Consider the following 15,825-nt stretch of genomic DNA (forward strand, 5'->3'; position numbering starts at 1 on the left):
ATGGATGCCATCTAACCTGATGGCTATTTCCTGTTTTCCATTTTTATTGCAATATTCCAAATACGTTTCATTCAAAGTTCTGTCGAGGGACAAATGATGAGCCATATCATTATAATAAAAATAATATAAATATTATAATCAACCATTGCTCCCAGGCTGGCAAAATTCTCTTGAAACTTTCTATAAGATGAAAATAACAAGGAGTTCTTTCAAGAGACAAGTATGCATCAGTACTTAATAAATGCACAAAATATGCATATTAAAAATTAATAGAAATTACCTTAAAGCCAATACTTTTGCAAAAAAAATCCAAAACTTTTGGATAATTTCAAGGCCCTTTAGTCTCAACCTTATTGTTCTTTGTAAAGTACAGTATAAATATATCATTTTGTTGTCTCTAATAAAATGCAAAATAAATCAATCACCTTTGTGTTGCTTTCAATATGTCAAAATTTGACACTTTATCCCATTGCATTTGTAGTTGCTTGCAGAAATATCTTTGAAAAGGCTCTACACCTGGAACTTTTAAGATGACAAAAATGATGGTTCTGGTGCTGTACAAATAGTTGTGCCAACAAAATTAGAATGATGACATAAACTACATCCATCAAATAAGAAGATTATAGATTTGAATCTCATGATCATTTCGGAATTAAATCCTGCTACTAACTTACCTTGTATCTGTGGTATCTGGAAATTCCTGCTGTTAACTAACCTTGATGAATTTTTCCTGTCATTTTTACATTTTTTATAGCTAGCTTGTTCAAAGAGCTTAATAAAAAGTTAACTTACAATTGTTGAATGCCTTTCTGAACTGATCACTTACTGTGTCTATACTTTTATTTACAATATGACCAATAAAAATACAATAAGCTTTTAACAATATCACATTTTAAAAATGTATGCTGCCAATTGTTAAAGAAAGCATTTTGTATATTTTAGAAATCATGTAAAAATGGGTAATACAATTAAAACCTTTTAATTTTTACATTTAACAGAATTAAACAAACAATTTCACTGACAGAAATACAGAAATGTCATACAGGAATTGGATATCAGTTGATAAGGATGAAGTTTTCTTTAGGACAATAAGCAGCTTTCAGTTAAAAGTACAGGAAATAGATCTTCTTATTGATTACAGAGAATATGATTTATTGGACCTGGTTTGTCAGTGCTAAACAACAAGTATGAATGGCATCGATTGAAAAATTACTCCAACAATTTATCCTCACAACTTAAATCCAATTGAATAGGTACAAAAAGAAAATTTATACATTTTCAAGTATTTACAGCTCTGATAAATAGACTAATACTGCTTAGTCATCTCTTTTTTCTGCAAATTGTTCACCAGTGCACAAAATAATGGAAATCAACAAGGAAAAGTAAAACATATATTAACAAAAAAACTTTAAAAGATTAAGTCAAAATGTACTGTCTCACGGACAGACCATTCTTCTCGTACAATACTGGTTTCATTTCAGGAAAATGTTCATTTTCCAACTCCCCATGTCACCACATATCTCGCTTCATCAGTCTGGACTGGTTGTCCAACTCTCATTTTGCTAACACATCAGGAATCATAGCCCAACCCTTGTCAAACATTCAATTGACATATGAAAGATCGAGACTCGGACCTTACCGGCTTTCCGAGATGAATGTTTTCCCTAGCTTTCTAAATTGAGTTTTCTAGAGTCGACACGGATCACCAGTTGCACCAGTCCTTTGAACATGGCTAACAGGCCCTTTCCAAAAAAAAATGATTAGATCAGGAGATTCTTGATAAGAACTATAAAGCTTTGAGGAGGTAAAGTAGCGGCTCTGGACTCCACAAACAGACCAGCTGTGCAGAGCGAAATATTGGGAGATTTTTGAATAAAACTATATCCTCATTAGTTGAGGAATAGGGCAACAGAAGAGCCTTCTGAACTTTCAGCATCGCTCCAGCACAAGCACAGACCCAGCCTAGAATGCACCGTGGTTACTGACATTTGAAAACAGACCTCCTTAGGTCATATGGCCAATGTTAGAAAGATACTTGAATCATTTGCATATAATTCTGTCATTCTAATGCTTCTTAGTTGAGGAAACTTTCTTCTTTCTTGCTGCCAACATTTCATAGAAAGGGTCTCTGCTGATTGCAGCCCTGCAAGTTAAATAAAGATAATTTAAATAATACACCATAAGACTTTGAAGTTAACTGTAGCAACTAATACATAAATAATTCAATGCTCTAGTTCAGGGTTGTATCCTAGTTCAGCCTTTTTTGGTTGTGAGCCACATACAGAAAAATATAAGTAGTCACGGGCCAAACAATATTAAGCCTGGTAGTTTTCAACCAGTTACACTGTGAGAAAAAAAATGGTGATTTTAGACCAGAAACCCCGGTTCCATTGAAAATTTATTTTCTATCTATCAAAATAACTACTGAACAGTTTAACTGTTGACATTAAAGTAGTTTTTTTTAAAAACTTTTTAAAAAAAAAACTGAGGTTAATGGTTTCATCGATGAGTAACATTGCAAAAGTTGGTCTAGGAGTTGTTCAAAATGGCAGCAGCATCTAGTGTTGAAACTAAGTGCAATGTTCGTACAGTGCAATTTATTGTCAGAGACATGTTCTAACGGGCCACTAAAAAATGTGCAATGGGCTGCAGCTGGCCCAAAGGCCATAGTTTGCCCATCCCTGCTCCAGCTTAATTCTTTAACACCTTCAGCTATTGTTGGTTTACAGAGTCAATTTATTTTTTGATGCTGTAGACTGGACACTTTCCAGCCTTTCACTCAATTTTCAAGAAAAGAATAAAGTGCAGCAGAGCTTGTGGAAAATGAGCAGAGGCTCCTGCATTAAAATAACTATTTAGGAACATGGATCATAATGGCTATAGAGCACAATTAGAACATATCAGAATATAAAGGGATTATTTTATATCAGGGTTTTTGTTTTGCCAAGTTACTTAATTTTGGCATGAGGCGTAAAAATACCACAAAAATTATGCTTATATAGCTTCTAACAAGCTGTAATAGTGTTCGAGAGAACCCGAACAAAATTTAACCTTCAAAGTTCAAAATTCAGATTTATTGTCAGAGTACATCACATACAACCCTGAGATTCTTTATCCTGTGAGTCAGGCAAAATTTCTACTTATCGGAGGTGCACAAATAAAGCCCCTAATGAAATGACCGAAGCATGAATAGACTGAACATTAGTTCAATTTGGTGCGGTCTGTCACTGAACATGAAGTGGCATCACGGAAACAACAGTGGCAATATTAGTTGCTATTAGATGCAGAAACATACAAGACTGTAGAGTTAAACAAGACCTTTACTTTCAATGTATGCTGCATGACCTGCTGATTATTTTCCAGCACATTTGTGGATTTCATACATGAACATAGAATTCCATTTAACCCCACAAACCTGTTCTTTCAGTCTATAAGATTATGATTGATCTATTTACTTAACATTGATATAGGAGAGAGTAATTCTGAACACATTTTATATAAATGGCATGAGGGATTATTAAAAGGAAAATCAGATACACCAATTTTGATCCACATACTCAAAGTATGGAATGGAGAACATGTAGAAAGAGCAATGAAGAATTATCAGTTGGCTAAAATGATATTAAATCAAAAACCTTTAATTCCTTTTACGGTTAATAATCTTATTTTGATGTTTGGTATAATTGTGCAATTAAAAAAATAAGGGATTGTTTTTTGGGATCTGTTTTTTTTGACTTTTGATCAATTGAAAGTATAATATACCACATAATACTACTCTTTCTTATTATCAACTTAAATCATACTTAAAAAGAAAATGAGAGAGACATTTTAAATTATCAGAACAAAGTCCATTTGAATATTTAATAACAGAAATGTTTATTGAAAGATTTATTACTAATATGTATATCAAATTACAAGAGACTATTCAGAAAAAGGATTTAATCAAATCCAAATCCAGATGGGAAAAAGATTTAAATATACAAATTCAAGAAGTATGGTCAAAATTATGCTTTGAAAGTGTAACTAATACAATTAATGTTAGATATCAAATGGTACAATTTAAATTTTTACATCAATTATATTATACTCCATACAAATTGCATGCACTTCATTTGAATTGTTCTGATCAATGTTTCAGATGTAATAAAGAAGTAGGATCTTTCCTACATGCTGATATCGCCTCAAACCGTGCATCTTGGCGCCTCACAGTTCGGCGGGCAGCAACCTCCTTTGAAGAAGACCGCAGAGCCCACCTCACTGACAAAAGACAAAGGAGGAAAAACCCAACATCCAACCCCAACCAACCAATTTTCCCCTGCAACTGCTGCAGCCGTGTCTGCCTGTCCCGCATCGGACTTGTCAGCCACAATCGAGCCTGCAGCTGACGTGGACTTTTACCCCCTCCATAAATCTTCGTCCGCGAAGCCAAGCCAAAGAAGAAAGAAGACATGCAGTCTGGCAATGTGAAAATGTAGACAAGTTTTGGAAGGATATAAGTATTTTATTGGGGCGAGTTTTGAAGACGCAAATTTTGAAGGATCCCAGAATATTTTTATGGAGAGATACTTCCCAATTGAAGTTAAATATTTATCAAAAGAAGTTTTTAAGTGTAGCAATAGCAAAGAAATCTATAGCTGTAACATGGAAATCTGGTGATATTGTGGGGTTGAATAGATGGCAAATGGAATTATTAAATTGTATACCATTAGAGAGAATAACGAATGATTTATGAAATCAACGAGAAAAAATTGATAAGATTTGGAAACGCTACATGGATTTTATTGCTCCACTTTACCTGCAAAGCCTACCACGCCTCCACCCAACCCACCCTAATTAGTATGGTTTAAGATTGTTATGTAAACTTCAATTAATTAATTAATTGATAGAGATTTATTAGACAGGCCTTTTCTTTTTTTTCCTACTATTTTGGGGAGGGATGGGGTGGTGGGGGGGGGAGAAAATATGTAAAAACTGTATTACTTTTGAGTCGTAGTTTTTATTATTTTTATGTTATCGATAAATACTTTCTATATGTTTTAACACATATGGAAAGTAAACATTGTTTAATAATATCCTTGTTTAATATAAGATTTTAATAATTCCCCAATTTTTTGCTGGTTTTATTTTTGGTTTCTTTCTTTGGCTTGGTTTCGCGGACGAAGATTTATGGAGGGGTATGTCCACGTCTGCTGCAGGCTCGTTGGTGACTGACAAGTTCGATGTGGGACAGGCAGGCACGGTTGCAGCGGTTGCAAGGGAAAATTGGTTGGTTGGGGTTGGGTGTTGGGTTTTTCCTCCTTTGTCTTTTGTCAGTGAGGTGGGCTCTGCGGTCTTCTTCAAAGGAGATTGCTGCCCGCCGAACTGTGAGGCGCCAAGATGCACGGTTGGAGGCGAGATCAGCCCACTGGCGGTGGTCAATGTGGCAGGCACCAAGAGATTTCTTTAAGCAGTCCTTGTACCTCTTCTTTGGTGCACCTCTGTCTCGGTGGCCAGTGGAGAGCTCGCCATAGAACACGATCTTGGGAAGGCGATGGTCCTCCATTCTGCAGACGTGACCTACCCAGCGCAGTTGGGTCTTTAGCAGCATGGATTGGATGCTTGCAGACTCTGCCAGCTCGAGTACTTCAACGTTGGTGATGAAGTCATTCCAATGAATGTTGAGGATGGAGCGGAGACAGCGCTGATGGAAGCGTTCTAGGAGCCGTAAGTGATGCCGGTAGAGGACCCATGATTCGGAGCCGAACAGGAGCGTGGGTATGACAATGGCTTTGTACACGCTGATCTTTGTGTGTTTCTTCAGGTGGCTGTTTTTCCAGACTCTTTTGTGTAGTCTTCCAAAGGTGCTATTTGCCTTGGCGAGTCTGTTGTCTATCTCGTTGGCGATCCTTGCATCCGATGAAATGGTGCAGCCGAGATAGGTAAACTATCTAAGATTTGGAGATAGGTTGACCGTTTTGAGTTCTGTGTGCTCGATGGAGATGTGGGAGGGGCTGGTGGTCATGGTGGGGAGCTGGCTGATGGAGGACCTCAGTCTTCTTCAGGCTGACTTCCAGGCCAAACATTTTGGCAGTTTCCGCAAAACAGGACGTCATGCGCTGGAGAGCATTCAGAGCCAACTCTCCAGCGCATGACGTCCTGTTTTGCGGAAACTGCCAAAATTTTTGGTTTAAGGTATGAAAAATAGAAGTTTCCATTTCATTAACTTAGTTTCGGAAGGAATAATTCTCTATTGCAGACCAATTTTATTCGAACCCAGCGCTCTAGCACCAGCCTCAAAAGAGCAACCCGAATGGAATGTCGTTTTCTTTCAATTTCTCACACCATCTATCATGCAGAAGGACCAAGGTAACCTATTGAAATAACACACTGGTGTTTTAACTTTTTAAAAAATGGGTTCAAGTCCAATGCAGACTGATGAGACTATTTTATTTGCTGCCTTCCAAATGTTAATTAAAATAGGGTAATTTCATTTCCACTTTTTTTTACAAAATATCTTCATGGCAACTAGACAGCCGCAACACAAACTCTGCTACCGTAGAGGAAAAGGCTCCATTATTTAAACAATGGAACAATGAAATGATTGTGAATGTGATAATTTCAAGCAACCAAGAAATCCATTAGGGCCACTACTAGACAACCGACCAGGTGCCTGGAATGAGAATCAATCTTTTATATAGCATTGTTGAAGACCCTTTCATGATCTCGCAAGGTATGCCACAGTGAAATGTAGACTACTTAAAACATGCTCTTTACTTATCGCTCATCCTCGCCTGTCCCAACCTGCATGCTAACCCCATGATTGTCCTTTACCCTCTCAATTCCCCATTTCCAAGTCAAGCCTCCAAATGAAGATTAATGAGAAGATAATTCAATGTTCTTCAGCTTCTTCATTTAGGCTAAAAAGGCAAGCAATAAGTCCCTCATATCTTTGGATGGAGAGGAGAAATAATAAAGGCAGGAATAAATCTGTGGCAGTGCTAATATTGACCTCATAGTTGGGTAGAGAATAAAGGAAGAAACCATCAGAGCTTGTACAAAAGGTACGGTAATAACCATGGTCTTGTAGTTGTGGTTCTTGGTCACTCATCCTTAGCACTGTTTCTAGTTTATGGAATATACCACAATGAGTTCTATCTGAACCCAATGCTGCACATTCCCAGAATGTTGAAGGCACCTGAATCTCATTATCAATGGCATTCTCTGCAACTATCTTTGACACTCCCGAGATGTCACTTCATTTGACAGTCAGCTAAAATGGTGACAATGAGCGCTGGTATCAGACGTTTCAGAGATAAAGGATCACTGATGCCCCCAAGACCTACGCCCAAAAGGTAATAATGTCCACTGTAAATGTCAGACTTTGTAGACTCTTTAAGGGTGAGGAGACATTCTTTTGCTTCTCTTTCTCCTATTGTTAGGGGCACCAGGCAATTCTCTTGGCAACTCTTTCTTTGCCTTGCAGCACAAAAAAGTTGAAGTAAATCATGTATATTACATTTTTAATAATATGTGACAATAAAAGGAACCTTTGACCTTTTGGGTCACAGGAGCTAACAGGAAACATGGCTCTTCTCATGAGAACCTGAAGATTTATTAAGTGGAAACCTTTTCTATTGATGAAGAGATTAGCAATTTTAGAAAGGGGTTTTCATGGAAACATGATAGCAACCTGCACCTTGGAAAAGTCATCAATTCTGGCAAAAGTAATGCATGAGATCTTAACTGCTCCTCATCAAAATCAATGTGCAGAGTCATTCCTCTTTCATTGCAGAATCCAGATGACCTTTCTAATGTTTAATAAAAAGAAAGGTGAGATTGATCCAGTAGCCAGGAATTTGCGTACTACCATTGCCTTGATTTCTACAGCGTGGCTCATGGTGATCCCTTAAAACATCACAAACCTCAATTGATAAAGTCCATGAAACCCTATGCCGGTAAACACATCCTTCATGAAAAAAAAATAGGAACCATCTTGTCTCTGGGAGCAGGATCTTTGGAAATGGGACTCTTGACTCACCGTCCTCAGTCCTCCCAAAGTCACTTACAACTTTAAAATAGTAACAGTTCTTTGAAACCCAAAGTTTCCATCAATAAAGACTTTAAAGCAGATTAACTACTGAGGCACTCACCAATAAGTTGCTCTACAGCTATATGTTGCAGTAGGCACTCCTGTTTGGTTGAGTATAGTTTAAAGACCTTGTAAGGCAAGTCAACAATCTGCAGTCAGCTCTAGACCCAATGTCAGCAGCATAGCCTTTGAGTGGTTAAATAAAGAATGCAGTATGTTTTTCTCCTTGTTGTCCTGCCAAAGAGTAAAATAGCAGTTGTTCTCTGAAGCTTTGGGCTGACTGCTGGAAGGGAGAAACAGGTATTGCAGAACACATGAAATCATTACTGAAATGTCTGACACTGGAATAACATCAGACATACTAATGTGGATTGTGATGGGAACAGTGGGATCCAATTTTACCACTAGCTCAAGCAATTCATTCTGGTGAAGCTTGATCATTCAGGTCCTGTAATGATTAAGGTGTAACGCTATGTGCATTGATTTTAGTGAGAAGTAATTGACCTCATTGAATTATAAAGTAATATGCAATCTCATTTTCAGGAACTTTTAATTGCTCACATGGTGAAAAATTCTCAAGTGGAGTATCTCCAGCTTGAAATGATGAATAACAATTTACTTACTTAATACATTTTATCCATTCATCTTTCTCCTCTGGAGTTGGTGCAGATATCCTGTAAACTGTGTGACTTCCTTCTACTACTCGGCCATCAGCCTCAGTCTTGCAAGCCTTAATAAACTGGTCTTTGTTATCTGGAATGTAGAGCTCAAAGCAATTCTGGAATTTAAAAAAAAAGAGAAATGTAAAATTTTTCTAAAGAGTGAGAGAATGAAGAAATCTCCTGGTAAAGGATCATACTGTTGTATTTGTTAGGAATCTGCTGGTGGGGGGGTGGGGAGAAGCTGTCTTTGTGCAGTTGAGTGCTCATCTTTAGGCTCCTGTACCTTTTTCCCAATGGCAGCAGAATGAGGAGGGGATGGCCTGGGTGGTGGGGGTCTTTGAGGATAGAGGCTGCTTCTTTTTAAAGACACCACCCCATGTAGATGTCCTCGATAGAGTGACATCTGGTTCCTGTGATGTCACAGGTTGAGTAAACAACCCTCTGGAGTTTATTCTTGCCCTCCATACCAGGCAGTGATGTACCCAGCAAGAAAGCTCTCCATGGTACACCTATAGAAGTTTATGAGAGTCTTCGATGGCATACCGAATCTTCTCAAACACCTCATAAAGTATGGCCTTCTTTGTGATGGCATCAACATGGAGGCTCCAGGACAGATCCTCAGAGATGATGACATCCAGGAATTTGAAGTTCTTTACCCTCTTCACTACTGAGCCCTTGATGAGGACTGAGTCATATTCCCCTGACTTCCTCCTGAAGTCCACAATCATCTCCTTGGTTTTGCTGACTTTGAGCTCAAGGTTGTTGTCATTACACCATTCAACAAGCTGATCTATCTCCCTCTTGTAAGCTTCCTCATGGCTGTTTGTGATTCTGCCGACAACTGGTGTCATCTGCAAACTTGTTAGATGGCATTGGAATTGTGCCTGGCCACACAGACATGGGTGTATAACAAGTAGAGCAGTGGGCTAAGCACCCATTCTTGGAGTGAGCCCATGTTGATAATCACTGAGGAGGAGACTTTGTTTCTGATTCTTACTGTCTGTCCGTGGTCTTCCGATGAGAAAGTCAAGGATAATCATCATATGATAATTGGCTGAAAGGATAAGTTATTCTCTCTAACCCATCTTGTGTTTCGAACATGGAAATTTGCTGAATTAAAGTTCTTTTTTTTTTCTTTCTTTTTTATCCTCAAAGACTCTATCCTCAAAGACCCCCACCACCCAGGCCATCCCCCCATGAAGGGCAACCGAACTGTCAGGTCGGTGGGCCGCTGATGGCGGACATGCCTTGTTGGGACTACAAGGACCAGAATCCCAATTCAGTCCATGGGATCCCCACCAGCTCGCTGCACGAAATCTGCTGAATTAAAGTTAAAGAAAAAAATTTTTTTTTTTTTTAAGTTTCAAATTTCTGATCAACTTACTGGCTTTTTTGAGTCCTCTACTTCTCGGATGCTGAGGTTTTCAAGTGGAATAATTCCTCTGGGTTCTTTGTCCTGTGAAAGCACTATTCTTTTAAGCCAAAATTCACAAATACACATTTTTCATCATTACATCTATTTACTTTCAGCAAGAGGAGGATCAATAATGTTTTCTTAGGTTTTGTACATGACATTAAGACTAGTGAACCTTGAGATATTCCTGTGTACTCAAGGATAAATCAGAAGGAATAGCTGCTGGCCCGATATTACATCTGCCCTTGTGACCTGTTTCGAAGCATAAACCCCATTACGAACAAAAGACCCAATGCAGTGTGTGTATTTACGATAAATGAAAGAAAACAAATTTGGCACAAAGATTAAGCTAACTTTATAAATCATTATAAATCTTCAAAATGTTTCCCTCATCAACGTGAAAGACAAATTTGCAAAATCTCTTTGCCTAGTCCCTCATACAGTTAATCAAAAACTGTAATGAATACGAGAAAAGATCAACTGAGTTTTAATCAATTCAAAGGGAAGCAGGTGAGTAAAATAGATGACTTTTTTTTCCCAAAGATTTTGAATAATATAAACATCAACATTTTCAAGATATCATTTATATCAATGGAAGGTTAATCAGTATATTATATTCTTTAAGCTCATGACCATGCTTCCTTTATATGCAGACTAGAGATGTTATATTCTGTTTCACTCATATTAGCCGAACGAGAGTTCAAGGATAAAATGAGAACAACCACAGCAAAGTATCCTGATAATAGTTTCCCTTGTACCATTCAAACTTAGATATTTATACCATGACAACCAATGACAAAATAGAAAATAAAACTCAGAATAGTAGGAGTTATGAGTTACCCCAAAAACGTCAATAAAGTTCTGATACTGTGTCCGGTCCACTATATTACAATAAAGAGCGTTTTGGACCATTGATCGAGAATCTTATTTTTTAATTTTTAAAGGGATAAATTGGTCAAAATCAGACATCTTTCCACCAATCTCACAACACTGGAATTTTAATCTGCTCTCTCAAGAGCGTGGCAAGAATCAAGCTGACAGCATAAATTTTTACAAATTTGCAGAATGATGTGAGAATGCTAACCTTGGAACCCAAACACATTTAGTGTCATGACCAGGCAGAGCACTTACATTTTCAAAATACTAGGAAAAGAATTCCAAGTCCCAGAGAGGCAAAGAAAAGGTTTACTTTTCTTACAACCCTGAGAGTAGTCGGAGAATTGAATCAGGTTCCAACAAAGTAAATTTACATCATCTCCATCCTGGCCAATTCACCCCCTTTCCTTCCCAAAACTGAGAGTTTCCTGAAAATTAAGAAAATGTTGATTCATTGCTGCCCTCTTGAAATTTCAATCCTGTCCACAGGCCAGCTATAGCTTCCCATTTTATGAGTCGTGTGGTCGACTGGAAGCTGGAAGATTAGATAATGACAACTTAAAACCCTCTGACAAGAGTGGTTTAAAATCAGGACTGCACTGGTTTTGCACAGGTTTGAAAGCCAAAATGCTAAATCTATGACAGCATAGTGGTTTATATTACTAGGCTAACAACCAGACTTCTGGATGTGTGATTGTATACACCATGAATTTGAGCCTTAGCATTGACATTGAGGGATTTAAAATTCAAGTAATTAAATACATGCAAATTTTCTTAAATGAGGCATTCACGGTAACCTTGAGACGACTGGGTTTCATTATTAATATCTTACATGGAAATAGGTCTGCCTTCCTTAACTGGTCTTGTTTATATCTGACACACTAAACTGCCTCCTTGGTTTAGCCAAAATAAGTGAGGGTTGTTGTTATGGGAGACTTCAACATTCCTAATATTGACTGGCATCTCCTTACTACAAGAGGGATGAATTTGTCAGGCGTGTCCTGACAAAGTATATGGATAAGGTGACGAGGATAAAATACCAGATCGAGGACTGGGTAATGAATCTGGTCAGATGACAGAAATCTTGGTAGAAGAGCATTTCGGTGACATTGACCACAACTCCCTGACTAGCATAGCTATGGACTAGGATAGTAGACAAAATGGTAAAGTATTTAATTAGGGAAGGGCTAATTATGATGGGACAAGGCAGGAACTGGGGAGAGTAAATTGGGAACAGATGATCTAGGGGAAAGGCACAGAAGTAATAAAGCAGATATTTAGGGACCCGAAGTAATAAAGCAGATATTTAGGGACCACTTTCATGGGATTCTGGATAGGTTTGTCCCACTGAGACAAGGAAAAGATGATAGGATAAGGGAACCATGGTGACAAAAGAGATGACAGGTAGTTAAGAGGAAGATAGAAGCACATATAAGGTTTGGAAGCAAAAGTAAGGAAGGGCTCATGAAAATTATATGGTAACCAGGAAAAAAACTTAAGAAAGGACTTGAGAGAGTTGGAAAGAGGCACGAGAAGTCCTTGGCAAGTAGGATTAAGGAAAACTCTGAGGTGTGAAGAACAGAAAGATGACTGGAATGAAGGTAGGCCACTTAAGGATAAACAAGGGAACATGTGCTTGAAGGGAGAGGAGTTAGGGGAGGTACTAAATGAATAATTTGCTTCAGTGTTCACCAGAGAGAGGAATCTTGATCAACAGGCACTTTTAAGCTGCAGCACCTAGGTAGCCCTCTTTTTAAGCTGCAGGGGAATCAACCCATTAACCTCATGATTTAAGGGGGCATCCTGCCCCCAAGATAAGTGATGCGTCACACACTCAGGGGACCTATCGGTATGTTTCGCCCGCGCCACCCCCCCCACCAGCTGTCAGTTGCCCCTGTCAGTCCCCACTCACCGTCAATCACCAAACCCCAGCCAGTCACCCCCCCATCAGTCACGAACCCCACCGTTAATCAACACCTACCCCGTCAATCGCGTGCCCCCCCAACAATGTCCCGCTGCCACGAACGTTGAGCTGTCACAATCATTGTGGTGTTCGCAACAGCGGCAGCTCGCAGCCCTCCCACAGCAGCAATCCCTCTCCCACCTGCAGCAGTGACTTCTCTCTCACTGATTGTGGGCCCCCCTCCCAGCGGCATCGACATTCCCCCCCTTGGCAGCGACCTCACTCCCCTTGATTGTGGACCCCCCTTCTCTCCCGCTCCGCACCCCGGGACCCGCGTCAGTGACCCCTCTCCTCCCCCACCCCCGATCATGGCAGGCACTTCACCCAGGGGTTTCCCTGTGACACCAGGAATAACCAAGTCAGCCATTTTGCTGTTCAAGCCTCCGGAGGATGTGTCCTAGTTAAGTTTAACTGGGTTCCCTGACTATCTCTGAAGTAGGTCATGGACCCGGTTGGATTTGGACCATGCTGACCGGGGTCAGACACTTTCAAGTTGCTGCGTGAGTGCAGTGTTAACTGGGCAAATTGCCCGGTTAACCTCATTTTACATGACAGCTTGAAAGGGCCTAATGTAAGGTCAGTACAGACCAGGTTTATGTACTGGAGCATTTGGAGCTTAAGAAACAGTAAGTGTTGGATCTTCCTAAAACCATTCTGACTGATAAATTCCCAGGACCAGACAAGATATACCCAAGGTTACTACAGAAAGCAAGGGAAGAGATTGCTGGTGAGTTGGCAATTATCTTGCATTATCCCTGGCAACAGGGGATGCACTGGAGCATTTGAGAATGGCAAATATACTCCTCTTGCTTAAAAAATGTAATAGGAAGAACCCTGGGGATTATTGACCAGTGAGTCCTGGGAGTTATCGACAAGATTATGTAGCCCATATATGCAAATTTTAGGTATAAATATGTAGAAATACTCTTCCAGCCTCTTAAGACCTTTGTTAACCACCTTCTTCCTTAAAATTACCATACAAACTCTGTTGGATTCCAGTGTGTTGAGGGGCGATACTCCAGACAAACCATGATGCTATTCTTCTTTCCTTTCTTACTGTGCAAGTTCTGCCCGGTTTAACTTCCCAAAATACAACACCTCACACTTGCCCAAATTAAAACCCATCTGCTATTCCTTGGTTCACTTTCCCGGTTAGTCCAGATCTTGTAATAATCTCAGATAATCATCTTCACTGACCACAATATCAGAAATTTTATTCTCCTCCACAAATTTACCAACCATGCCATCTGTATCATCATCCAAGCCATTAGTATGGGTGAAAAACAACATTGGACCCAACATTGATGACTGGTAGTTGTTTAATATTTCAATTCAAAAGCTTGCACCACCTGTACTGGATGGTCTTTCCATAATTAATATCTGTACTGGTATCTACCAAAACCTGATTTAACCATACAAAAGAATGACCCAAATACTTATCCTTTTCTTAAAAAAAACAACAAAATTTAGAGTAAAGGGTAAGTAGAATTCTGAAAACTTAACAGCCCTAACTTACCGTGGTGTATTCAAAGTAGTACAAGCAGTTGTCAGTCAGAATAAACCAACGCCGTTTCCACGTTTTCACTCTTCCACCTGTAGATTGACAAATGTTGTTTGGCGGGAAGAAAATAAAAAGAAAATGGAAAAGGTTCACAAGTATCCCATTGAGCCTGAGGCAGAGCAGAGCCTCTTGATTGTGTCTGTCTCCATTAAATGCAGCTAGCGGTTTCATGAGTCAAGCCACAAATTTCCCCATACAATTTTACCAACATCTCCAATTCAAAAAAAATTTGAATTTCTGTGCCTGAGAGCTAAAAATAATTGTTTGCTATGGACTGATCAAATAATGAAGACTTTTGTGGAAGACCTGGAGAATGACACAAAATAAGGCAGAGCTTGGAGATGGCAGCATAGAATAAGGTAGCATATTTTACACACAAATACAACACCACATGCCACTGATAGGATGCACATCATACTGAACGTCAAGATTTCTTCTACAATACTGCTATCAGAATGATGTGAACTTTATCTGCATGAAGGAGGACAAGACATGGAATTATGAACTGTTTGGAATGGATTAAAGAATCAAAATATGATTAGTGAAAATAGAAAGAAAAATGATGATTGCAGAGCACATCAAAGTGAGAGATCAGGTTTTCACCTTAAAATATTAGGAGAAAGATACATTTGCTTTATTGATGTTAACATACTGTACAGGATCAAATTAGCTCCAAGATGCTTTCTAGTCAAGTGAACGAATGCTATGTAAATCACACTCCCCAAAACCCATAATACTGGTCTATATTTTGCTTGAGCATCTCTAATAAATTATACAGTAAGATTTTATTTGTTAAAAGATCAAATATGCAGAAGAAAAACTTAAAACAGGAAGAGAGGAAGGAGACCATTTTGTGCTTACAACTAACGGGAATCAACACTAGCTCATTGGTAACTTTAACTCATAAGCTCTCTTCTGACAATCTGATGATATCTACGATGGCAATCGGTTACACCTACTGGAGTAGGATACCATAAAAGTACATAAATATCGAGCTAGAGTTTTTTTTAAAAAAACTGCTTTTAAAACATCTACTGGAATTGCACAAGATCGTACAATTGGCCTTGATGTGAAAAGGATACAAATAAATCAGCTTCAAGTGGATATTAAAAGGATTTCCTGCAAAGCACATTACAGTATAACATACTCATCGTTCCAGTAACAGTTTGAAAGAAAGCCATTTAAGACTGAGAATTCAAATTGAATCATTGATTAACGTAATTTTTAAAAATTAAGTATTAATTCAAACATAATGTTAGTAGGATTCAGGTGAATTATTTT

The 15,825-nt window shown here is 38.7% G+C and overlaps 1 protein-coding gene across 6 annotated transcripts in view; it reads right to left on the bottom strand.

The window, feature by feature from the left end:
- Positions 1 to 963: 963 nt before the first annotated feature.
- cyth1b (cytohesin 1b) overlaps positions 964 to 15,825 on the bottom strand; it is a 196,899-nt gene continuing 182,037 nt past the window's right edge. For 5 of the 6 annotated variants that reach the window (XM_069930014.1, XM_069930015.1, XM_069930012.1 and 2 more), the window contains 4 exons: positions 14,500 to 14,578; positions 10,115 to 10,186; positions 8,692 to 8,846; positions 964 to 2,143 (listed from right to left, as the gene is read on the bottom strand). In XM_069930014.1, the coding sequence (XP_069786115.1) occupies positions 2,065 to 2,143; positions 8,692 to 8,846; positions 10,115 to 10,186; positions 14,500 to 14,578 (385 nt within the window). In that variant the 3' untranslated portion in view covers positions 964 to 2,064. The remainder of the gene's footprint in view (positions 2,144 to 8,691; positions 8,847 to 10,114; positions 10,187 to 14,499; positions 14,579 to 15,825) is intronic. The other variant, XM_069930010.1, reaches the window with a different exon arrangement.

The sequence above is a fragment of the Narcine bancroftii genome, chromosome 3 (genome assembly GCF_036971445.1).
Source record: "Narcine bancroftii isolate sNarBan1 chromosome 3, sNarBan1.hap1, whole genome shotgun sequence".
NCBI classification, from domain to species: domain Eukaryota; kingdom Metazoa; phylum Chordata; class Chondrichthyes; order Torpediniformes; family Narcinidae; genus Narcine; species Narcine bancroftii.